The 25,784-nt window shown below is 57.4% G+C and overlaps 1 protein-coding gene across 2 annotated transcripts in view; it reads left to right on the forward strand.

Annotated features, from left to right (window-relative positions):
• The window catches only part of COL5A1 (collagen type V alpha 1 chain), a 207,906-nt gene extending 182,391 nt beyond the window's left edge, over positions 1 to 25,515 (forward strand). The window contains exons 58-66 of one of the 2 annotated variants that reach the window (XM_055350981.2): positions 560 to 667; positions 2,549 to 2,602; positions 3,450 to 3,485; positions 3,863 to 3,916; positions 5,089 to 5,344; positions 6,285 to 6,397; positions 10,971 to 11,039; positions 15,988 to 16,221; positions 23,132 to 25,515. In XM_055350981.2, coding sequence (XP_055206956.2) covers positions 560 to 667; positions 2,549 to 2,602; positions 3,450 to 3,485; positions 3,863 to 3,916; positions 5,089 to 5,344; positions 6,285 to 6,397; positions 10,971 to 11,039; positions 15,988 to 16,221; positions 23,132 to 23,278 — 1,071 coding nt within the window. In that variant the 3' untranslated portion in view covers positions 23,279 to 25,515. Of the gene's footprint in view, positions 1 to 559; positions 668 to 2,548; positions 2,603 to 3,449; positions 3,486 to 3,862; positions 3,917 to 5,088; positions 5,345 to 6,284; positions 6,398 to 10,970; positions 11,040 to 11,102; positions 11,172 to 15,987; positions 16,222 to 23,131 lie in introns of both variants that reach the window. The other variant, XM_055350982.2, reaches the window with a different exon arrangement.
• Positions 25,516 to 25,784: the final 269 nt, after the last annotated feature.

Here is a 25,784-nt window from a genome sequence, read left to right on the forward strand (position 1 = left end):
TCCACTCTGACGTCCACCACCACTGCCCCCAGCCCCAAGGCAAATGAGAGCTGGGGCTGCCTTGCGAGGCTTGCCCTGGGTTCCTAGAAGACAAACATAGACAGCGAATGTCATGGATTCTTCTTTTTTAGAAAAACAACCCATGATTGTAATATCTATAATACTCTGCATCTTTCTTTCTGTGTCAGTCCACAAACTTTGTTTTAGTTCCGTATAGGAGCAGGCGTTCGGATTTGCCATAGGAAATTGGAGAGCATATATGAAGAGAAAGACAGAGATAAACATTACCACTCAGGAAAACCCCTTTATCACTTTGGTCTGTCTCAGTGTCTGTGGCTCCCTGTCTGTTTTTAGACGTGACTGTGGCCAGCGAAGGGCCACCTCGGACCTGCCATTTCGTCACCTGGCCCCTCTGTGGGCCTGTTCCCCTTCCAGGGGAGACTGACCATGACGTAAAGGTTCCTGTGCCATGGCTGTGCTGCGTGCTAACTGGCCCACCGTGGCCGAGCATGAGGCGTGGCTCCCTCAAATGCCCCTTCCTGTCTTCGTTTTCCCACAGGGTCATCCAGGCCTGATTGGGCTCATCGGTCCTCCGGGTGAACAGGGTGAGAAGGGCGACCGTGGTCTCCCCGGCCCCCAGGGCTCCTCTGGTCCTAAGGGAGAACAGGTGCGTGAGATGGCACTTCTTGCATGTGGGCTGTCGAGAGGCATTTTAGATCCCTGGGGCAGGCACCCAGGGGACCGGAGGCCCATCAGAGCCCGGAAGGACGTCCACAAGTCGGTTGAGTCCAGTCATCCTGCTTGGCAGATGGGAACACTGAGGGGCTGGGCTTGCCCAGGTGCACAGGGAGCTGGGCAGAGCCGTCTCCCAGCCCCATGCCCTGACTGGCAGGCGGGGCTTCCTCCTCATGACCGTGGTGTCCCCCAGAGCTGGAGGGACTCGGAAGTCAGGTCATTCTGCCTGGTTCCCAGCCCTGTGGGAGAGCCTGTCACCCACCGCTTGCCCAGGAGGTCACTGGTGACAACCATCCGTGTTTGCCAGAGCTGCGGGCAGAGTGGCTGTTCTGGCTCCTGCTTCCACCTTGTCCCTAGCTGCCCCCAAACTGTAGCTCATTGGAGTTTGCAGCCTCTGCAAACCATAGCCAAGGAAACGCCATGCAGAGAGCTTCACTCTGTCCCACAACTCTGAGTGACTTGGAAGTGGCCTGGGGAGGGTGACGTGTGCCATGGAGGCAGGAGAGGGGATGAGGTGACCTGTAGTGCCTCTGTCCTTCCCCCATGAGGGCCACGGGTCCTTATTCCTTTGTGGGAATCTTTCCGTCCCGAGCGAGGTGTGACAGACACACACATGCACAGTATGCTGTGCCCACCCACGCCCATGCCTCATAGGATGCGGGGGACAGGGCAGGAGCAGGCAGAGCCCCTGGAGGCTGGGAGTAAGGTGGCACCCTCACTACGGGCCCGGGGAAGGTTGCAGGACATGGCTGAAGGGTGGAGCTCATTGCAAACCCTACCTCACTGGCCAGTGTCCTCCATGCCATTGACCGTTTTCCTCTACCGATATCCCCAGGCCACAGCAGGGTCCTCGGAGGAGTGCCGCCCAGGGTGTGGTGGCCTGGCGACCATGAGAATTAGAGAGGCGTCCAGGGTCCCCACGGCCAGCGGGGAAAGCACCCCTGTGTCCACCCTGTTTGCTCACCTGCCTTCACCCCAAACCATGGTCTTGGCGGCTTTGCTGATGAAGGTGTCGGGTTGGTGTGCAGGCTTGGGTAGTTGTGGGATCCTTACAATGAGCCACAGCCCAAGTCCCTGCAGGGACAAGGTGAAGGGAGGGAAGCACTCCCTCCCCAGTGAAATACGGCCATCAGCCCTCCGCTACCCTCGCCCCCAGCTTCTGCCCGGAGAGAGCTCTGAGTGGAATCCAGGGCTGTGGGGAGAGGGGCTGCAGGTGGCTCCAGTTGCCCGGGTGTCTGTGGCAAAGCTAGTCAAAATTGTTCTGTGCCAGCAGCTCAGTCTGGGAGGGAGCCATTGGGGAGAAGGGGTCTGAGCGGAGGTTCCATGCTCCAAGGATGCAGAAAGCACATTTACAGGCTGGACAGGACAGTCAGCATGGATGGGACTCCCTGCCCAACACCTCCGGGCTTAGTTCTAGAGGGGAGACCAACACCATGAGCAGGAAACAGCAAGAGGGGCCCAAGCCAGGGCCGCAATGTCAGGGCAGTGGTTTCTGTATTTGCAAATGAACGTGAAAAGAGGTGCTCAGCCTGAAGTCCTCGGTGGCCTGGGGGATGAGAGTGAGTTCCTGGCAGCCCAGCCGGGGGAGCAGTGCCGAGGGCTGGCAGCCCTGGGGTGGATGCTCAGGTCGATGGCTCCCCTGACATGCACAGCCCAGGATCAGAAAGCAGCCACAGGAGGCTGCTGAGGGGCCAAAGGGTACACCGTGGGGAAGGGACAGGGGAGCCGAGGGGTGTGGCTGGGTAGCAGGGTCGCAGCCCCGCGGCTCCTCCTCGTCTGAAGGTGATAACCTGCATTTTCTGGTCCTTTTCAGGGTATCACTGGTCCTTCTGGCCCGATTGGGCCTCCTGGGCCCCCTGGCCTGCCGGTGTGTATCTGGGAGGGGCCTGGTCATTCCCGGGAGGGCAGGGAGGGTGGGGATAAGCCTTGGGGCCTCAGTGTGGAGCCGAAGAATTGTGGAAAAGTCACACAAGAAGCTGGAATTGGGGCCTCCAGGGTGGATTTGCCCATTAACTCAACATTGGGGTTCCAGGAGACAGAAGAAAGGAAGTGGCGTTGCCCAGCCCTGGTTTTTGGTGGGGAAGACAGGGACGGGAAACTGTGACCATTTCAGGGAACGAGGCCACTTGTCTGTAGGCATCTGGGGAGGGTGCGGAAGGTAGTAGTTGGCTCTCCAGCCCTCCCAATTCCCAGGAGCCCGGCCAGCCTGGCCCAGACAAGAGCAGTTAGCTGCCCTCCTCTGGCACCGCTGCCTGGGTCTCACATTGCTGGGAGACCCAGCATTCCCAGGGCATCCCCACAGCCGCTGGGCCGCAGGTGCACATGGCCCCTGGGGGCCCCTGGCACGCTGAGGGCTGGCCCCTGCTGTGTGCTATCAGAGAGGGCTGGGGGGTGCATTCCATCAGCCCCTTCTGAGCCAGGACATGCTCTTTTCCGCTGCCCCCCGCGGCTGTCTGAGCTGGGGTTTCCTAGCCAGGGTGGGTGGTAGGCTGGCCGGGGGCAGGTAGGACCACCCTGTGTCTCCACGAGGGGTGAGCACCAGCCAGGCCCCGACCCTCCTCCCACTCTAGCCGGGCAAATACAAGCGTAGAGTCCTGAGGGGGATGCGGGTGGGAGAGGGGCAAGGGGCGAGACCAGGCTGGGCAGGGCATGGAGCATGGTGGGGCTGGAGCTGAGACCCGGCTTGCTGACGTTCTGCCCTCCTCTCTCTGCAGGGTCCCCCTGGTCCAAAAGGTGCTAAGGGCTCCTCGGTAAGTAACATGCTGCCCAGCCAGGCCAATGCCTGGAAGGTAGGGGAGGGCGACGGGTCCCCTGGCACGGGAACAAACTACCCAGACAACCGTCCTAGCTCAGGCCCTGCCGCTCACGATCCTCCCATCTTTCTACACTGACCCATGGCGGACTGAGGCATGTGGGCTGCTCGCCGCCTGCCCTAGGAAGGGCTCCATCCCTCTCTGTTCTCATCTTGAGGATCCAGGAGGGTACAGGGGTCTCTGCCATTCTCTTCTCTGCTGTGGCTGTGAGGGCCGCCTCCCCCACATAGGTCTCCAGGGACCATTCTAGAGCTGAAGGTGGATTCAAAGTCCCCTCATACCTCTGTGACCAAGCGTTGATTCTTTCTCCCCAGGGTCCAACTGGCCCGAAGGGTGAGGCAGGCCACCCAGGACCCCCAGGCCCCCCGGTAAGTAGCCCTTGAAGCCCAGAAAGCGGGACGGGGGCTCTGGCTACCTCTGAGGGAATTGAGAAAGCAATTGTGTGTGTGACCCCTCCTGAGACTCATGAAGCCCATGTGGCATGCCCGGGCCTTGTCCCTGGCACGCAGCCGGGGAAGTGAGCCACACAGGTCTATCCACAGGAAGCTTACAGGCCAACTGGCCCTGAGAAGAACAGCTGGCCAGGAGAGAGAGGATACACGTGTGTGTGCTGTGTGTGCATACATGTGCATGCATGGTATATGAATGTGTGAACGTGTAGTATATGCATGTATGTGACTGGGCATGTGTGTGTGCATGTCTGTATGTGTACATGCATCCTGTATATGTGCATGCATGTGTAATGTGTACATGGTTTGTATGTGCATGTGTGTGTGCATGATGTGTGTATGGGTATGCATGCATACATGTGGGGCACATATGTGTGTGCATGTGTAGTGTATGTGCATGTGTATATGTGTAGTGTGTGTATATTGTATACGTGCCTGCATGGCTGTGTGTGTGCATATGTATATGTGTACATGCATGTCTGGGATATATGTGCATGTGTGTGTGTATGCATATGTGTGTGTTGGGATGGGGGAGCACTAGACAAGGCCCTGGAGGTGAAAGGTGAAGCCCAGTTTGAACCAGGGCATGGCGAGTGCACTATTGGACACCCCCCTTTGGTTGTGGAATCTCTCCAACTCCCATCGTCATCTTAGCTGTGGCCTTCTGGAAGTGAATGGCTCTTTGCATCAGGAGGCATTCATGTGGCCCCACTGTGTTCAGCCCCAGCTAGGGCTGCAGAGGCCAGACTGGGGAGACCTGGTCCCTTTCCTCAAGGCTTGGCCTTTTGTGTGGCTGAGGGCCGGATGGCAGATGCAAGCCCAAGGCTGCAAACTGTTAAGTTTCAGCTCTAGAGAGAGAGGAGAGGTGCTCTGTGCTGACAAGCACCTGGCAGTGGGGATGGGTGTGGAATGTTCCAGTGACTGGAGGAAGGGATGGAAACAGTTCTAAGCTGGACAGATGTCCATGTAGCCCAGGTTGCCAGGCCCCAGGGAACCCCTGCAGATGTGGCCCCAGCTGTCCCTGCTCTGCTCATGTCCTGGGACCCTTCCCATCCTCCATCACCCACCGCTGCTCCTGTTCTGTCCCCCAGGGCCCCCCGGGAGAGGTCATCCAGCCCCTGCCGATCCAGGCGTCCAGGACGCGGCGGAACATCGACGCCAGCCAGCTGCTGGACGACGGGAATGGCGAGAACTACGTGGACTATGCAGATGGCATGGAAGAGATCTTCGGCTCTCTCAACTCTCTGAAGCTGGAGATTGAGCAGATGAAGCGGCCCCTGGGCACGCAGCAGAACCCCGCCCGCACCTGCAAGGACCTGCAGCTCTGCCACCCCGACTTCCCAGATGGTGAGGGCCGGGGTGGGGGGGCAGGGGTGGCCCCTCAAAGCGGGCATGGACCTGCAGGACACATGGAGTGTGGCAAGGACAGTTCAGCCAGGCACAGCGGAAGGGACAGGACGGGCAGCCTCAGCCTGCCCATCTGTGGGGCAGGGGTGCGCAAGAGCCTCCCCTCTTGAACTTTATGGAGGCATCTCAGGGTGAGGCCGGGTGCAGAGGCCAAGGCTTTGAGGTCAGACTTTCCAGGTTCTCATCTGGTCTTAGGCATTTTCTGGCGGGGTGACCTGCTTGAACCTCGTGTTCCTGACCTGTCAAACGGGAACAGAAACATCTCCCAGGAAGAGGACAGAGTTGCGTGAGGCAGTGCCTGAGAGGCTGGCACAGTGCCAGTGGAAGTAAGGGTCAGTGTTAGGACCGGCATCAGACGCTGTGCTTGAGCAAACGGCCTTCAAACTCCGCAATACTGTAAAAACACATCCTCCTCCTCACCATCATAGCCTCAGGCACCAATTGAAGGATAAATTCCCATTAGCTTGTCTTCCCCTTGGGAAGTTTGAATGTTCCCCCTGCAAGATTCGAGGGATGTTCGTGGTTCCAGTAGACTCTGATCCTACATGAATGAATTTCCAGAGTTCCTTCCAGAACCCTCTCTGCATTTCTGTCCACCCAGAGAGTAGGCCGGACCCCAACCCTCCTGGCCACCAGAACACGTACCCAGTTGCTTCATGCACCAGCTGTGTTCTTGGTGAATGAGTTTGTCCACATCTCTTTATGGGCCCAGCAGGAAAAGCAAAATGCAATAAAGTAAACCCCAGAAAGGCCCGTGTTGGCGGCATTCCTGGGGCGTGCATTTTAACTGCTGGACTGAAATGTCACAGCGGCTTCCGGAACCATCCAGGGAGCAATCCTCCTGACTCTGCCCGCCTCCCTCCCCGTCTCTGAAATCCAGGTGAATACTGGGTCGATCCTAACCAAGGATGCTCCAGGGATTCCTTCAAGGTTTACTGCAACTTCACAGCCGGGGGGTCGACATGCGTCTTCCCTGACAAGAAGTCCGAAGGGGTGAGTAGCTGTGTTCCTCGATGGCCCCAGTGGGGCAGGCGTCACAGACAGGGCCATGCCGAGGGCTTCAAGCATTTCTTTTATATGCAGCTTTAAGACTGAAAGCCAGAAATGAATCAGTTTCATCAGTGAAACTGTTCTTTCAGAAGTAGACCTGAAATTGTTTTAAGAAATTTTTTAGCAATAAAATAGGTTTGTGCAGCCCGGGGTCAGGAAGGGTTGGAGGGCTTTCCACCTGGCATCCTGCCGTCCCAGGGCTGGGACTTCACTCACTGGTTGATAAAAGCTTTTCTCCGGTGACTCAGTGGTCCCACTGACCTAAGACCCCCATTAAAACCCTTTAAAGGAATTGGGAGCAGGTATAATAACGTGAGCCTGAGACATCTTCCAGAAGCTGCCCTTTGCCTCAATTCTTATTATCCAGCCTGTTTCTGTGGGTTGGCCCCAGTCCCTCCTGAGTGCTTTGTTTTGAAGTCTGTTTAGTGAAGAATTCGGGGTGGGGAGCTGGGCTCTGTTGAGATTTTGTGGCATGTCACTTAAATACCCACCTCTGTGGCCTTTTGGAGGCCTCAGCACTGTAGCGGGAGTTTGTGTGCATGTGGATGGTGTGTGGGCACATGTGGATGAGTGTGTGGGTGTGTGTGGGTGGTGTGTGTGAGTGTAGATGCTGTGTGGATGGGGAATATTGTACATGGTGTGTGTGTGTGTGGTTTGTGAGTGCATGTGGATGGGTGTGTGAATGGTGTGTGTGTGTAGATGCTGTGTGGATGGTCTGTGGGTGCGTGTGGATGGGTGTGTGGTTAGAATGTGGGTGCATGTAGACAGGTGTGTGGATGGGTGTGTGTGTGTAGATGGGGCATGAGTGTGGAATGGTCTGTAGGTGCGTGTGTGGATGGCATGTGGTTACATGTAGATGGTATGTTGGTGCATGTGAATGGTGTGTGTCCATGTGTGGGTGTGGTTTGTGTGGACAAGCATGTGGATGGTACATGGGTGTGAATGGGTGTGGATAGCGTGTGAGTGCATGTAAATGTGTGCGTGTGTGTATGGTTTGTGGATGCATGTGTATTAGCATGTGGATGGTGTATGGGAGTTTGTGGATGGTGTGTGGGTGCATGTCTGGGTGGGTGGATGGCATGTGGGTGCAAGTGGATGGTGTTTGGGTGCATGTGGATGATGTGTGAGTGCATGTGGATGATGTGCAGGTACGTGTAGATGGTGTGTGTAGATGGCATGTGGATGATGTGTGGGTGCATGTGGCTGGTGTGTGTCGTGTGGGTGGTGTGTGGGTGTGTGTGGCTCATGTGGGTGTTTGTGGGTGGTGGGTGTGTGTGGCTGGTATGTTGGTGTGTGGGTACACGTGTACGTGGTGTTTGGGTACTTGTGGCTGGTGTGGGTGTGTATATGGTGTGTGGGTGTGTGTGGCTGGCATGTGCAGGTGTGTATATGGTGTGTGGGTGCGTGTGGCTGGTGTATGTGGGTGCACGTGGCTGGCGTGTGCATGCATGTAGACGGGCATGTGTTGCTATCCCTCAAGCATGCACCTGAGGCAGGTCCAGCCTTGGCCCAGGCCAGGCGAGGACTGAGTCTCCCTGTTGCTCCTGGAAGGTGACCAAGCCTGCAGCTCTCGTGCCCCTGCATCAGCTTGAACGGCCGCTCCTTCATGAGCTCGCAGTTGTCGCGTGGCCCCAGGCAAAGGCCGCCCATTTCTGGGGCCGCAACAGTTTGCTGTGCAGGTCCAGACCTGTGCGCCCCTGCAGCCTCTGCTTCCTAACAACCTCAGTGCCCCAGAAGCAGTTTCCTGCCAGGGGAAGAGCAGCTACGTTCTCCCCAGGGACTGCCATCCCCTTACCCCTCAATCACGCCCTGACCGTGCTGAGCTCAGTAGCCACTTTGGGTTAGGAGCTCACTGGCTGCAGTGGAGGCTGCACATGGCTGGAGATCTGTGGGGCTCCAAGTGTAGGGGTCCCCTCCTCCACCTGAAGTTTTAACTCCTTGAGAACCTGCCTTCCTAGTGACAAACCCTGTTCAGAGAGAATCCAAACATAGGGGCCTTCCATCTCGGCTCTCATTTCCCTCAGTCTGGCCAGAGGCCCCACATGGAATTCCCTTAGAAAAGAGGTTTCTCGGCCCTCCTTCTCGGCCTGCCTCTGCAAATGGGTGGCCTTGCCGCTGTGGAAATCACGGGCCAGACTCCTCCAAACTCAGAGGTTTCCTGGGAATCCGTGGCTGGTGTTCATGGCACAGCAGCGTGGGGCTGCTGAGCGACCCCAGGCTCCCCCAGTGTTGACCAGCCAGGCGTCCACAGGCTGCAGCCTCGGGCTTGGGCTACAGCTGCTTGGCCAAGGGCAAGTGGAGACGCTTTCCGAGGTGGCCCCCTTGGACCCGGAGGAGGCTCACAGCAGAGGCTGGGGGAGCCCGTGCTTGCCCACATCCCGGGGCTCTTCCAGGAAGAAGCTGCCTTCACGCCACCTGGGCTTGGCATTGACAGTGGCAGATTTGGAAACAAGAGAGAGGGTGGGAGAGCTCTGGGTGGGGTGAGAGGCAGGTGGGACACCCCTTTCCTCCAGGGGATCCCCTTTTCTGGCCTTCTTGGCACAAGGCCAGCTCAAGAAGAAGGCTAGGGGGATCAGTCTTCTGTGTCCTCATGGCGCACAACGTGAGCCCCAGTCAGTCCAGGCTGGGGACAGGCCGGCCCTGGGGGCCCTTCCACTCCACGCCTGCAGCAAGTGGACCCTCGGGCAGCCGGGGCTCCCCTTGTCCTGTTTTTGGGACCCAGCGTGCAGGTCTCCCCTCAGAGGAATGGCTGCTCACCCACCCATCCATCCGTGGCGTCACTGAGGCCTGCCCTGCTGGGCCCAGCCTGTGTGTCTGCAGCCTCGGCCTCTGTGGAAAGCAGGCCCCAAGTGGGAGCCCTCCCAGGAAGCGGGTACAAGTAGTGCCCCATGGCAGCGTGAGCTGGCTGCACATGATCCAGGCAGGCAGCCGAGGAGCAGCCCTCACCCGCACACGTCTCAGTCTCCAGGAAGGTTCTACCACACACACACACGCAGATGCACACTACACACCACACGCACAGATACATGCCACACACCACACATACCACACAGATACACGATACACATACCACACACACAATACACACCACATATACCACACCACACACACACACATCACACAGATACACACCACACACACGATACACAACACACATACCACAGATACACACCATACACCACACACATACCACACACACACACACCACACGGACACACCCATAATGCGCCATACACACCGCACATACCACACATAGATACGCACCACACATCAGACACACAGATACACACCACACACACAGATACCACACACCACGCACATGATACATACCACACATCACACACACAGATACACATCACACACAGACCACACATTATACCACACACACAGCATACACAAATACACACCACACATCACACACACACATACCCCCCACACCATGCACGCACACACACACATGCACGCACACAGTCTGGTGCCGCAGCAGCCAGGCAAGGCTGTGAGGATGGGATGAGGATGCCCCACCTCTCGCCTGCAGTAAATGCTGGCTTTTATTACCATTCCCTTGGTCCATCATTCATTCATTTTTTCGTTCGTTCATTCATTCCCTCCCTCAGTGAGCGTTTCCAGCAGTGACTGAGCACCAGGCGCTGGCCTGGGGCCTAACACGCAAAACGAGAGGCAGAGCGCACCCTTCCTGGGCAGCAGCAGGGGCTGGAGGGCTGGGGCCAGGCTCCTCACACGGCCTCCAGTCTCCCCGAGGGGTGGGGCCAGGCTCATCCTCACGTGGCCTCTGGTCTCCCCGAGGGCCCAGGCCGGGCTCCTCACACGGCCTCCAGTCTCCCCGAGGGCTGGGGCCAGGCTCATCCTCACGTGGCCTCCGGTCTCCCCGAGGGCCCAGGCCGGGCTCCTCACACGGCCTCCAGTCTCCCCAAGGGCCGGGGCCAGGCTCATCCTCACGTGGCCTCCAGTCTCCCCGAGGGCCCCAGCCAGGCTCCTCACGTGGCCTCCCTGAGGGCCAAGGCCAGGCTCATCCTCAACGCGGCCTCCAGTCTCCCCGAGGGCCCCAGCCAGGCTCCTCACGTGGCCTCCCTAAGGGCCGGGGCCAGGCTCATCCTCACGCAGCCTCCAGTCTCCCCGAGGGCCCCAGCCAGGCTCCTCACATGGCCTCCAGTCCCCCTGAGGGCCCCGGCCAGGCTCATCCTCACATGGCCTTCAGTCTCCCCAAGGGCTGGGGCCAGGCTCCTCACGTGGCCTCCAGTCTCCCTCAAGGCCCAGGCCAGGCTCATCCCCCCAAGGGCCTGGGCCGGGCTCATTCTCCTGTGACCACCAGTCTCCCCAAAAGGGCCGGGGCCCTCAGGCTGCACTGAAGGCGCTCGGTGGGTCCTCCCTGCAGCCTCCCGCGTGAGGATGCAGGCGCGGGGGCCGGGAGAGCCTGGGGCCTTGCTCTGGAGGCCGGAGAAGTAACCCTTTTGTTCTGTTTCTCTCCCTCCCCACCTCCCCGCTGCACGTTTAGGCCAGAATCACTTCTTGGCCCAAAGAAAACCCAGGCTCCTGGTTCAGTGAATTCAAGCGTGGGAAACTGGTAAGGTGGCCTCTGGCGTCTTTGCGGTTGTCACTTTAAACCCGCCCATCTCGTATCTTACAGAGTAAAATGGCCCGCTGGCCCAAAGAGCAGCCTTCCACCTGGTATAGTCAGTACAAGCGGGGGTCCCTGGTAAGTGGCCACCTCGGCACTGCCTGCTTCCGGCACGGCTGGCTCGCGGCTCTGCATGGCACCCATCGCCGCCATGTGTGCCACACCGCTCTTGCCAAACCGCTCCACATCACGTGACAGCAAGACTCAGCTAGGTGTGGAGTCCTCTCCCCAGCCCCCGCCACCCCGACAAGAGTGTGTTTCTGCCTGGAGTAGGCAGATGGTTTTCCATTTCTGTGCAGGGCGCGCAGAGCTGGGTGTGGGCCCCAGCCTGAGCTGATCCTCTGCCCACAGACGGTGCAGCCCCAGGCACCTGGGCACTGAGGTCAGACGCTCCAGAAGCAGGAGCACTTTGACTGTGTCTGATGGCAGGGCAGAGGACACGGATCCCAGGCCACTTAAGCCATTCAGAGCTCCTTCTAGGACCTGCACCATGGATCCCCTCTCCCCAGCTGCTCAGGGCTGAGGGTTGTCTCTCTGCCCACCGGGCTGCAGATTCCCAGTTACACTGCACACCACTGTATGAGTCACGTTTTCACTTTTGGGGATCAAGTCTTACAGAATCCATCCCTGAAAGGAAACGACATTGGCCTCCCAGGAAAGAACCACATAGGAGGTTCTTCTGGCTGGTGTAGTGCCCAAGAGCCAGTTTGGACACATTGATGTGAGGACAGCGGCTGCTTCTGCCGCGTGGAGTGCCCCTAGGAACCCCACCAGAGTTTGATTTGGGCCCTTTCCTGGAATGAAGAGCAGAGTTCTGTCTTTTCTCCCAGCAAGTTAAAGGACCAAGGTTCCAGAACACAAGACGGGTTCCGGGTGTCATTTATGGCCCAGATTCTCCTTTCCCTCCCTTCTTGGGATCTAGTGGCCCCACTCCCAAGTGGTCCTCCAAGGAGGGCCTTGCTCTCTCAGAAGCCAGCCCGTGGGTTCTGCGGCTTGTAGCCTGACCACTTGCCATGGGTTGCTGCACCCTGGCACCAGCCTCAGCCTCCCTGGGTGGACACAGAGGCCATACTTTCCCCGAGGACTCAGAGCACTGGCCCTGAGCCGCCTTTGCCCTGTCTGCACCTCTGAAGCCCCTCGTCTCATAACCTGAAGGCATTCACGGCTGATTATTCATCTCTCGTGCCCTCATTGTTGTTGGTTTCAAATCATATACCAGCTCCTTTGCAGACACTCCGAGGGTCTGTGCTCACCGTGGCTGTGTTTCTGGAGGCTTCCTGTTTTGTGGTTTGCTGTGGACTTGCAGTCCTCTCCTCCTTTCCTCTCCTGCTTTTCCTTTTCCCCGCCTCCTCTGTGCTGTGTTCCAAAAAGAGCTGCTGGCATACAGAAGGACCTGAAACACCCGGGGACAGGGAGGGCCCGGGACCAGGGCTGCTTGGCCCGGAGGGACAGAGCGTAGGGGATGCTGGTGTGTGGGATCAGGCAAGGAAGGGGCCCTGGGGGTGAAGCTGCTGGGGGCTGAGGTGGCAGGGTCCATTCTGCAGTCTTGCGGGTAGTTACCGCCTGCGCTTGGCACTGCCCTCTCCCCGCAATGACAGCTCTCAGCCTCCAAAAAGAGCCTCTCACAGCATCCTCCAAAATGGGAAAAGCAGAAAGAGCCTATTTTCCTCGCTTGGAGGAAATGGCTGTGAAACCTCATTTGCAGCCTTCAGCCCGAGTAGCCCATTTCCACCTCTCATCCTGTTCCACAGAGAGCTGATGAAGGTTGGGGTGAAGGGATGACCCAGGGAACACATCAGCTTACTTTAGGATCTTTCCACGGCCTTATTTCTAGCTCTGTGAATATCATATGTGGACAAGAGGTAGATGGGGGCCTCTCAAAGATACCCAGATTTTTCAGCAAGGTGCAGGGGCTCATGCTTATAATCCCAGCACTTTGGGAGGCTGAGGCAGGCACACTGCTTGAGCCCAGGAGTTTGAGACCAGCCTGGGAAACATACCAAGACTCCATCTCTATTAAAAAACAAAATGCAAAAATGGGCTGGGCAGGTTGGCTCACACCTGTAATCCCAGCACTTTGGGAGGCTGAGGCGGATGGATCACCTGAGGTCAGGAGTTTAAGACCAGCCTGGCCAACGTGGCAAAACCCCGTCTCTACTAAAAATACAAAAATTAGCTGGGCATAGTGGTGTGCGCCTGTAATTCCAGCTACTCGGGAGGCTGAGGCAGGAGAATCTCTTGAACCCAGGAGGCAGAGGTTGCAGTGAGCTGAGATCGCACCACTGCACTCCATCCTGGGGGACAGAGTGAGACTCCATCACCAAAAAAAAAAAGAAAGAAAAAACCAGAAATGGGAATTTTATCTGGGCAGGGCTACCCACGCTGCACCATACTGAGAGAATACTGCAGAGAATCCCTCCCACCAGGAGAGCAGGGCCTCACCGTGGGACCCTGGGGTTCCAATGCAGGGCAGCGTGCCCCATGCCCCGGGCCCCCCTGCTGCCCCATGGGCACTGGGGGCTTCAGGTCCTTCTGTGTCCGGTGCTGCCCACCGCCGCTCCCTGTGGTGCACACCCTTCCTCGAGTCAGTCACGTTCCCTCCCAGAAGGAGCGCCGGACGGCCCAGCCTGTCGGTTGGTATTCACTTTTCCTCCTCAAGGTTTGCCTGTAAGGTTCTCGTGGCTGCGTCCGAAAGCGTGGAGTTCGCCGATAGCCCTGGGGCTGCAGTGTGTTCCCTTGCCCCTGGGAAGGCCCAGGCCCCAGGCCGGCTGCTCACTTTGGGCTCTTTCTAGTGGCATCTGTTGAAAAAGTGGGTCCTGCAGTGTGTTCACCCTCTTCCCACTCCCGGTGCCCAAACACTCTTGGCAATACTGAAGTCAGTTCCCTTCCTGTGTTCAATGGGGCTCTTTCGGAGCAGGCCAGAGGCAGGGTCCAAAACACAACACCACGAGGCAGCGGTTGCATAGGAGTGGGCAGAGCAGGTCTCAGGTGCTGGCTTTAGCCTGCTTCATTCCCTGATGCTGCAAACAGGACAGGCTGCCCTGCCCAGCCAGGCCTTCCCTGCAGAGAGGGTCCTTCAAGGTCCTGCCTAGGCCAGGAGAGATGTGTGCTTCATTTCGGGGAGCTAAGATGCATCGATGTCCCCTGGAAGTGTCAGGTTTTTCAGAAGCCTTGAGTTTGCAACAGAGATGCAAAAGTGAGATGCATCATCGCTCAGGATGCCCTGCACGGGCCTTGCACCTGGTGGAGCTGAGCAGCCCAGTCCTGGATACCCAGCTAGTGATGCTGGAGAGGCCACCTAAGAAGCTGCACATTGTCCTTCTCTGATGCCTTCCCTGGATTTGTGCAGAGACTGGGAGGGCTTTCAGGGAGGATCAGTGTCATCAGAGTCCTGGGCTGACCTTTGGCACAGGCAAGGCAGGCAGATGGAGCCACTCCTGCCTCAGGAAGCCTGCTCGCTGCCCTGAGGAGACGCTTCTGGGAAGGGGAGGAGTGGTCTTTCTTGAGTGGCCATGCCAGACATCATCCGGGACCCCTGTGCCTCCAGGAGGGTCCCCGGTCACCCCAGCCATCTGCACAGCCCTGACCCTCCCTCAGGCTCACCTCCCCTGAGCACCTCACTACAGCTGGCCCACTCACTCCCCGAGGCCTCGTGCCCACTGTGGCTCCAGCTGCTCACAGTCTCCCTGGCCAGGGCCTTGTATATCCTGGGTACCCAGCAGATGGTCGTTTGTTCACATAATCTTGTGAGCACCTTCCTTTGCTGGTGTTGGGGCATGATGATAGGGACAGGGGGCCAGAGCTGGAGTGGAGGGACATAGGGAGGGCTGGGATACAGATCAGGGTCCCTAAGCCAGCCCTAGAGGCTGGAGGTGGAGAGGAGCCTTCCCTAGGAGCAGTGGTCTGGGCTGTGACCCAAAGGACAGCAGCGGGGGCACCTCCTGCCAGGTGGGGAGTGTCCCAGGCAGAGGGAGGAGCCGTGCAGTGGCTCAGGGGCAGAAGGAGGACACCTGCTGTCCAGGGCTCAGGGAGAAGTGTGGTGCAGCTGGGAGGGGGGCTCTAAGACCTCCTCCTCTCACCCCCAGGGAACCTAATGCCCCTCTCTGGCCCTGCACCCCTCTACTCAGGGGAAACCAGGGCTCGCCTGCTGCTCCAGGTGCCCCGCCCCAGCGATCGGGTGCAGAGCTCTGCGTTTCAGGAATGAGAGGCAGGTCTTCATGCAAGCCATATTTTTGAGAATGGTTCTCTGTTCACTCAACACATACAAACCTGGCAGACCCAGATCACCATCTGGGATGGAGGCACCCAGGTGGCAGAAGGGGAGAAGAACTGTGGGTGGACGTGCAGGGAGAGCAGCTGCAGCTGGCACTGCAGTGGGTGCCGGCCCAGGAGACACTGGCTGCCGTTCACCATGCGGCAAAGCTTTATCAAGTGCACACTGGGCAGCCATGGGGCAGGTACCACGGCCAGTAACGAGCAAGAAGGATGCCATCCTGCCCTCTCTGAGCTTACAGTCTGCTAGGGAAGACAGACACTGTGACAAACTAAGGTTAGGGAGGGCAGCCACAGAGTAGGTGCAGGAGCATCTATTCTGGGTAGGCTTCCTGGAGGAGGCAGCACAGGTGCCGAGCCCTGAAGGATAAGCACAAGCCAAGAGGAGTGGGTGGATTATTTAAGGCCCTGAAGGACATGAGGCATGGTTCCCTTTGTTCCTGGGAACACGCAAGACAGCCCATGTGCGCTGGCCTTGGCGGGGTCTGGGGGTACAGTGCGTTTCCAGGTAGTGCCCCCGAGAAGACCACAGTGTGAGTGAAGCCCAGGGCAGTGCGGACGTGGGGCTTTGTTGCTGTGTGTGTCCCCACCCTGCTGAGCCCCAACCCCCCTGTCCCCCCAGCTCTCCTACGTGGACGCCGAGGGCAACCCTGTGGGTGTGGTACAGATGACCTTCCTGCGGCTGCTGAGCGCCTCTGCCCACCAGAACGTCACCTACCACTGCTACCAGTCAGTGGCCTGGCAGGACGCAGCCACGGGCAGCTACGACAAAGCCATCCGCTTCCTGGGCTCCAATGACGAGGAGATGTCCTATGACAACAACCCCTACATCCGCGCCCTGGTGGACGGCTGTGCTGTGAGTATCCCGCGCCGCCCCCAGCACCCCTGCTCACGCCTCCGTGGGGCTCGCTCCTCACTCAGCACGGGTTTACCTGTCCCCAAGATGCCTGCCAGAGGGCAGGGAGGGCCCCGGACCAGGCTCTCGCCCCAGGCAGCCCCACAGTTGCAGGGAGACTAGGAATCCCAGGCCTATGCAGCTAGAGCTCCGGGAACTTGGGAGAGTTCTGTGGGTTAGGATGGGAAATCTGAGACCTGGCTGGAAAAGCCAGGGGCCTGGGTCCCTCGCCCCATCCAGGGCTGTGGCGTGGAGTGAGGAATGGAGGACCCGTTGTGGTTCCAGTTTGGAGCTGGGAGCCTCCCTCTCCTTGGACAGGGCTCTTCTGGGAGTGGCCAGAACTAAGCTGGGCCTGTTCCCGAGAGCACGGCCGTCTGGAAACACTGCAGACAGTTGCCAGCTCTCCGGACAGCCCGGCCCATGGGCCCTCTCCATGTGGGGAGAGCTGTTCTGGTCCCAGACAAGGGAACGGAGGCCTGAGCGGCGGGAGGCTTGCTGAGACCTCATGGGCAGTCAGGGCTGGTATTGGCGCTCATACCCATGGGCCTTCCCACATGCACGCCTTTCCCCTCCCTACTCAGTGAGCTGGGCTCACCTCCGCTAAGGTCCCCTCGAGACTGCCAGGGCCATCGCACAGGTCTGGGATGTGCCCGCGTGTCCTGGAGGTGTTTAGGGTGCAGCTGTGCCCCAAGAGCCCAGGCCTGCGGGAGCCTCAGACATGTCCCCCTCGTGTGGCCTTTTAGAGGCTGGAGGTGGGAATCGCTGAGAAGTCCAGCCTGTGGGTCTTCCTGTCACTGACATTGGAGCCTGTTCTCTCCACCATTTATTCTTGAGACACCTGCGGAAAGCACGCCTGAGGCCGGGTAAACGGGAAGCGGTTTACTCGGCTCCCAGCTCTGCAGGCTGTCCAGGAAGCGTTGTGTGGTGCCAGCATCTGCGTCCAGTGATGGCCCCAGGCTGCTTCCAGTCTCAGGAAGGTGAAGGGGCCAGTGTGTGGAAGGCACAGGAGAGAGGCAGCGAGGGGGTGCCAGGCCCTTTTTAACAATCAGCTCTCATGGGAACTAGTAGAGTGAGAACTCACTCATTACCCCGACGGCAGCACCAAGCCCCGTGACCCAGACGCCGCCCACCAGGCCTACCTCCAACACTGGGACCACATTTCAACGTGAGATTTGGAAGGGACGAAGGTCCAAGCCATGGCACCGGCCCAGGCCAGCTCCTGAGGGGAACGGGGCTGGCGTTAGGGCCGGCCCTGCAGGGTGCCCTCCTCTGAGCAACACGGATGGGTCCTCAGTGTGAGGCCCGGGCAGGCAGGAAAGCCAGAGGGTGGCGCCGACTGAGAGTGCAAGGCCTGTCTGTAGCCCTGGGAGCAGAGTGGACCTGGGTTCCAATCCCGCCTCCCCCTGCCCAGCATCGCCGCGGAGCACCTGGCCCTCACCCATAGGACGCTCAGCTCCTTTTCTCTGCTGCCCAAGGGCTGCACTGAGGGTTAAAGCTGTGTCTCCCAGGGCCATCCCGCGGCCAGGCCGTGCTCAGCGGGGGCTGCCCTCACCAGGAGTGCTCACCTCTCCTCCCGGCTGCTACTGCCTTCTGCGATTGGTTGGGGTCAGTACTTCGGATCTGACTGTGGAATATGCAGAACTCATCCCTGTGTAAGGTTGATGGATCCAGATCCCTGGAAAGAGGCATTTAAAAATGCCAGGGACCTTACCCGTCCTCCCCAAATGAGGATAACATAGCACCTGCCTCACAGGCTTTCTGGGGAGCACGTCAAACCATGCCTTTAGAGCTCGGAATCGTGTCTGACCCACTGCAAGCCTTGGATGAGCACACAGTTCCTGTGACTATTTTTAGATAACATGGACCACAAATGTAAGGCAGTAAACATGGAGGTGAAGAGAAATCAGGAACCCTGTAAAGGCAAGGCAGGACCTGGAGGGACAGCCTCCTGAGTTTGGCTTTGAGCTTCCTGGCTTCCATGGCAAAAAGGGAAACTAGTTGGCCCAGTGGGCGTTGTCTGGTAAAGGGAGAGGAACAGCTTTCCAGAGAGGGGAATGTTCCCTGGAAGACAATGCTAGAAAGATGGATCCCACGAAGGACCCTTGGAGGTTAAAGGGCAGGCCAGACCCCCGCTCCCTAATCTGGCTAAGAGAGGCTTCTGCTGCTTTTAAGACCTTCCTGGAAGATCCAACTTCTTCCATCCCAGTTCCTCTTGAAGCTCCTGCCCCTACTCATTCCATCAGCAAAACCCACTTCTGCGAGGTCCCAGAAGTCTTCGGCAATGCTTTCTGACTCAGAACCTGACTTCCTGGCTCCGCCTGCATCCTGGGATAGGGTCAAGCTGGGATCATTTAAATTCCACAAGCAGAGAGGGCTCTTGCTCAGCCCAGTGTCTCCCGGTGATGAGGGTGTGCTGTTGGCATCTGGGGAAGTGTGGCCATTGGTTTGCAAGACATTCCACTTTGCCAGTCTCAGGTGTGCCAAACGCCTCCAGAAACACTCCCCACTTCCAAATGCGAACCACCAATACAAGTGTTCCCTTCTTTCTACATACGCAAAACCTGAGGCCCAGAGAGTTACGGCGACTCGCCCAGTGTCTCCAGGTGTGACAGAGCTGAGGCTCCTAATTCCCACTGCAGCATTCTTCTCACCATAGCCCCTTCCTGGCATAGCTGCACCTTGAATACCTCAGTTGACAGTGATCTCACTACCTCCTGAGACAGCCCAGGCCATGGCTGCAGAGTCTCAGGATGAGGAAGCTCTTCCGAGAACTGGGCTCAAGTCTATTTGTACTATCCGCCCATCGCCTCCTGGTTCTGGTCCCGTCAGCCATGCAGAGGGAACCGGGTTCAAGAGCAGTTTCCCAGCCCAAGCCTTCTGACATCAAGGCCCGACGGCTCTCTGATGGGGGACTGCAGGCTGTTTGGCATTCTCGGCCTCCACCCACTAGATGCCAGTAGGAGCCCCCTACCGAGTGATGGCAACCCAGAATGTCTCCAGACACATCTCCCAGGGGCAAAATCTCCCCCATGGAGAAGCACCCTTCTACACACAGAACTAAGGTCTGAAGGGAGCGCAGAGGGTTCACCTGCTGCAAGGGCAAAGAGGACCTGCTCCTTCCTGTCTCCCATGGAACCCAAAGAAGCTGGCACTTCTGGGGCGAGATCAGGACCCTCAAAAGCCGAGAACCAAGTGCAGCTGCCGTCCAGACCGCGCCACCTTCTCAGGCAGTCAGCAGCATGGGTCTGGTTAGCCGCCCAGTGCTGCAAGTGCCACCCCAAAAGGAGACCCTGGCTCGCTCTCTCGCCCCTTCCCCATGGCAGGCGTTCCTGAGTTCCACAACTGTCCTTGGAGTGTCTCTGCATGCAGAGGAGGGATTGGGATCACGGGGATACCCAGACTGCACTCTGGGCAGGGAGAGGAGAAGCAGCTCCCTCCCCAGGGCCGTTTTACTTCTGGAAAGCAAAGATTCTGACTTTGAAAAGATGGAGAGAGAATGGCCCAAAACTGCCTAACCCCAGGTGGCAGGGGCAGGCTCTGCGGCCAGGCTGGACAGGTGGTTTGGGTAGAAAGGTGGGCAGTGGCAGCAGTGTGGAGCTGGGGTGCGGGGCGGCCATGGGGGTGGCATGCAGGGACGCTGGCCCGGACTCGCAGGTGCCCTGCTGACCCCAGTCCCTGACAAGCCCAACCACAATTTGAAAAGTCACAACCCTCTCATTTAATTACGGAGGCTGCTGCAGGAGGCCCTGATGCCTCGAACTCGGGCCAGCGGCAAAAGCCCTGCCTCAGCCCCCGGAGGTCTGCATGATTCATATTGTAATAACGGCCGAAGAAATTGGAATTCCAATGCGGGCATCATTTGGCTGGGGCGCCTGATTGACGGGGCCGCTGAGCGGGCCCAGTGGAGAGGCACAAATCACCTGCAAGAGGGCCCAGGCACCCCGCCGCATAAATCCTGGTGTTTGTGCAGCTTTCGGCGCCTCCGGGGGGCCGTTCTGGCCTGTAATGGTTATTTATGCCCCTGGAATAACGGGGTAACAGAGCGGCTCGCAGCGGCCTACTTTAAATACGCCCCTCTCTAAGCACTCTGATAATTGGAGCAGAGGGGTCCCATAAATCCCATGAAATCACCCGACAGCTCAGCAAATGCTGCCCGTCCCTCTGGGGAGAGACTGGTGCCATCGCTGAGAAGGGCTGTGACCGACGCCACTGCTGAGATGAACTGCTTGCCCAGCCTCCCAGGGGTGGACGAGAAAGGCCGGGCAGCACCCTGCTGGCTTGCTGACCTGTGGCCGAGCTCACTTGGCTCCCCAGGACAGCGCCACCTTGCAGTGGCCCAGTGAAGCCAGGCCCAACCATCTCACTGCACTCCCTGGGTGGGACTGGGCGAGGGAGCAGAGGCCCGAGGAGAGGCAGGCAGGGTGGTCTCTGGCTCCTCGCCGGTGGGGAGGGTGAGGAGGTTGGTACCCTCAGGGCTTCACCCCTGGAGGGTGTGGATGGCCACCTCTCATTGAATATCCTGTGTCCAGCCCCGCTGCCCACCTATCCTTCCCAGCCACCGCAGAGCTGCAACTGGCCCCTGCCCTCCATTCCACAGGAGAGCTGTGGCCACCCCCAGGCAGGCTTGTGGGACAGCAGCATCCCAGCTGTGTTCTGCAGGCCTGAGCTGGCCACAGGGTGCCGTCTGCCCCACACTCGGCATTCTGTGGAACTGTGTGTTTTGCTGTCAAGTCCGGGGGTGCCCTATGGCAAGGTCCTTTAGGACAGCGTTTCTCAAAGGCCAGTCATGACCATGCCTATCAGAATTGTCTGAGACACCCATTTTTTAAAATGCAGATTCCGAGTCCCACCCCAGCCAGACGGAGTCAGCCTCTCTGGGCAGGGGTCAGAGCTGTAGGGGGTTAACAAGCTCCCTGAGAACTCGCGTTCTCTCTGAAGTTCCAATCTCAACTTGAAAATCATTCCAGGCTGAGCCAGCTGCAGTAAGAGAAAGGTGTTCCTATCAAGGCAGGGTTGTGAGAAGGGCAGGGTCAGGGGAGAAGTGGACATTAGGAGGTGAAGTGTGAGACTCTCATGGATAATAGCAGGAATGCATGCAGGGAGGTGAGCTTCATTCCTTCTCACAGCGCCTCTGTGATGTGAGCATGCCCATTTTCCAGCTGAGGAAACTGAGTCACAGAAAGCGTATTGGTTATCCATTGCTTGTAATCAATTAGTCCCCCAAATTTAGCAGCTTAAAACCACAGATGTTTGTTACGTCACTCCATGACCGAGGGTCAGAAGCCTGGGAGAGGTGCAGCTGGCTGGCTCTAGCTCAGGGTCTGTCTTAGGTCCATTCGCTGCCACGACAAATCTCGCCAGCTGCGTGGCTCATAAGCAACAGAAATTTGTCTCCCACAGTTCTGGAGGCTGGAAGTCTGTGAGCAGGTTGCCGGCAAGGCAGGCTCTGGTGAGCTCCCCTCTGGGCTGCAGATAGCAGCTTCTCACTACACCCTCATAGGGCAGAGTCTCTCGGGTGCCTCTTTTATAGGGGCACTAATACCACTCATGGGGTTCCACCCTTAGGACCTCCTCAGCTCCCATCGAACGGCCCCACCTCCTAATACCATCCTTGGGAACGGGAACATTAAGATCATAGTCAGGGAGAATAAGGCCCTTCAGGGCCACGCCCTCCCCATAGGTCAGGGAGCAGAATACCGGGAGAGCTGGAGCTGCTGTCTGCTCTCCGAATCTCCGGCTGGGAGCCTGTGCTGGGCCCTCTGCAGGGCTGCATCCTGGGGTCACTGCCTCCCATCCAGGAGGGAACCCTGGCTGGCCCCTACTTGCTTATCTGATCATTTCTTTTGGGGATGGGGCAGTGGAAGGAGATCCTTCCCAGGCCCAGATCCAGCTGCGACTGTAAATCTGGTCTAGGTCTGAGGTGGCAAAAGCCATTTGCCCAGGATGCGTTTGCAGGCTCCTGGTTTGCGGGAAAGGTGCGGCCTCCAGGGCCCTTGTCTTGGGGGAAGTTGATGGGACAGCAGGGCCAGCTCAGCCTCAGTTATAAAGAACACTGGGAGTTACATTTGGGTGGCTTCGGGGAGGGACCAAAGACTCTCCCACCTGTGCTGCCTGTGTTCTGGGAGGGAGGAGGCCTCTCCTAGGCTTCCATCCCACATCCCAGCGCCCAGGGTTGTGCTGGTTTGAGCAAGGGATGGGTGCTGACTCATCCTGCAGGCCAGGTTCATTGCGCTACCCCTGCCCTCTGTGCCTCAGTTTACCTAAGACTCCTCTGGACCAGATGGTGTGGAAGGTCCCCACCCCTTCCTATACTTGTGGAGGTGAAGACCCAGCCCACCGAGTGCCTAAGGCAGTGTGTGGCAGGTGGTCGTAGGGGGGTCTTACTTGGCTCAAGACTCTGCCGGTGCCGCCTCGGACTCCTTCCTTTGCGAACCCGGAGCCCCCGTTTGATTTTCCAGTGTGCCCTGCTTGTTCTGTAGCTGGCCCTGGGTCCTGGGGGGCCTGCCTGGAAGTGAATACCTGGGGCATCACAAGGAGTCTGGACTGGGCACGGTGGGAAGGCTGATCAGCTTCAATCCTGTGTGTGCCTCAGCCACCCCTGCAGCCTTGGGAGGGTCCTGTCGCCTCGCTGATGCCCACACCACCCCACCTCCGACCTGTGCAGGGGGACTCTTGGGACATCCACCGGGGTTAAATGCATGCTCTGATCAGCCATATTTCCTCCAACACTTGCCCGGGCAAGCGCAGCCCTGGGTAGGAGACAGGACACCAGCCTGGGTTTTGGAGCCAGATTTTGGGGGGTGATTGGTAAACCCCAAGACCCCCCCCCCACTGTTCTTAACCACCGGCCATCTGTCTCCCTCTTCCCCAGACCAAGAAAGGCTACCAGAAGACGGTTCTGGAGATCGACACCCCCAAAGTGGAGCAGGTGCCCATCGTGGACATCATGTTCAATGACTTCGGTGAAGCGTCACAGAAATTTGGATTTGAAGTGGGGCCGGCTTGCTTCATGGGCTAGGAGCCGCCGAGCCCGGGCTCCCGAGAGCAACCTCGTGACCTCAGCATGCCATTCGTTCGTGAGTGTCCCGTGCACGTCCTGATCCTGGACAGTGAAGGCTTCTCCCTCCCCTCCCACCTGACTTCATCTACGCCTCGGCACCACGGGGCGTGGGACCCCAGCCCGGAGAGAACAGAGGGAAGGAGCCGCGCCCCCACCTGGAGCTGAATCACATGACCTAGCTGCACCCCAGCGCCTGGGCCCGCCCCACGCTCTGTCCACACACATGCGCCCTGGGAGCGGGGCCATGCCTCCAGCCCCCCAGCTCGCCCGACCCATCCTGTTCGTGAATAGGTCGCAGGGGTTGGGGGAGGGACTGCCAGATTTGGACACTATATTTTTTTCTAAATTCAACTTGAAGATGTGTATTTCCCCTGACCTTCAAAAAATGTTCCAAGGTAAGCCTCGTAAAGGTCATCCCACCGTCACCAAAGCCTCCGTTTTTAACAACCTCCAACACGATCCATTCAGAGGCCAAATGTCATTCTGCAGGTGCCTTCCCGATGGATTAAAGGTGCTTATGTTTTTGTGAGTTTTAAGTAAATATTTGTATTGTATTGTTATAAATGTTAAGTGTGCCTGGCTTTCAATCATGCACGGAAACCCGGTCTCAGTCCCACGGACAGAATGGGCGAGGCATGGATTCTGGGTTGCAGTACCGTTCTGATTAGAAATAGGAAGTCTCCCCACCCCGCCCTGGCCAAGAACGTGCAATAAATTGGAAGTTTTCCCCGGGCAGCAAGAATTTATGCTGCCGTTGAAAAGCAGGTACCAGTGCCGCTTTTCAGACGGTTTCGATTTGCTCTAGACTTTTTTTAACAGGGAGGGAAAAAATTTGATAATTTTCTTTTTTCTACATGCAGTTAAAACTAAAACACAGGTTTGGATTAATTTTATTTGCTTCCTTTTTTCCGCTTTTCTTCCCGCAGAGCCTGATGGGAGAATGTCCAGGGCAGGGAAACCACATTTTTTGTAGGTGATAACTCAATGAAAATTGGTGCTTATTTTTTACACTTCTCTCTTGTGGCTCTCTCGTGGTGCTATCTGTTTTAAGGTCTCCTTGAAGGCGCACTGGGGTCCCTGGCCATGCCTCGTTCTCCCTGCTTTCTTTATCCTGTTATTGCCTCCGCAGTCTGTTGCCAAGGACTCTAAGATCAATGCACGTCACTTTCCTTTCCACTGGGCAGGATAGCCAAGCACGCTCCCTCCTGCGCTCTCCCGCCCCGGTGCGTCCACTCCTGAGGGCTGTTATGAGGACTGGGTTGTGCCTACTTGATTTGAAAACACACACAAGCAATAAAAAGCCTCTTCCTGCATTGTCTGTGGTGTGACCATAGCAGATTATATTTGGTTCCTGAATGTTTGTGGTGCTAATTTCTGTGTTTGTTCCAAGCCGTTCAGTCGTGCCGTGCGCTGCCTCGGTAGATGGAGTAATGTACAATGAACTCCATGAGTCTCTCCAGGGCTGCCTGCAGCACGTCTTTTCCAAGTAGCCGATTTGGATTCCCATCTCAAATGTCCTGGATGCGAGCGTCAGCAGCTCCAGAGCTCGGGGCGGGTGAGGTCCCCTTTGGGGAACCCTTTCCTGGCCATCGAGGTCGGGGGGCTGCCGTCTGTGGGCAGGAGGACCCGAGGGGCAGCCAGGAAAGGCGATCTCTTCACTGTGAAAAGTTGCCCGGGTGCAGCGCCTTTTCCTTCTACCATGGGAAATGCAGGCTGGGCCCTCGGGGTGAGCCTGCGGGGCTCTGGTGCTGTCCCCCACCCCCACCACCACCAGAATGCAGTTCCAGCTTAGGAAGCCACAAACAAGCCACCCAGGAGGAACAAAACACCGCCAGCGTGGATTTTCCAAATTTCCCTGGAAAATAAGTCTCACTCTTGCCAAAGAAAAGTCTGGCTTGGAGAGTCTCTGGAGCCCAGGATGCCAGCATGTGCCAATGACTGTCACCTTCATCTCTTCAAAAGAAAAGCCATAGCCGAGGACTGTCCCGCGACCCCCGTGGACTGTGTCTAGGTCATGTGATTCTGTTTTCATTTCTCATCCCATCCAATTTGTCCTTTTCTCCTGTCATTTTCTTCCTCTGTGGTCCCTTCAAAGTTGTTATAATTTGTACTGAACTTCAAAATGTGTCCCGTTCTCCCCAGACCACTCTAGCCACAGTATATTGCAATAAAATTACTTCTTATATTTGCAGAAATTCTTTTGGTGTAATTTTATTTTTTCCTCTCAATATATATAATTGGACAAACACTGGCAAAAAGAAAAAAATGGTAAGCAAAAAAACCCAAGATAAAGTTTCTAGGACATCAGGCCTTTTGAAATACAGTGTCAAATGACACATTGTACATTTTCAAAAAATCCGCTAGACATGTCATAGGTTTTAACTGTAATGCCCAGGAAAGGATATCTTAAAATATTCTAAACTTGTGTAACAAAGGAATAATTAATTGTAATAGTTTTTCAATA

This window comes from Gorilla gorilla, chromosome 13 (genome assembly GCF_029281585.2).
Source record: "Gorilla gorilla gorilla isolate KB3781 chromosome 13, NHGRI_mGorGor1-v2.1_pri, whole genome shotgun sequence".
In the NCBI taxonomy this organism is placed as follows: domain Eukaryota; kingdom Metazoa; phylum Chordata; class Mammalia; order Primates; family Hominidae; genus Gorilla; species Gorilla gorilla.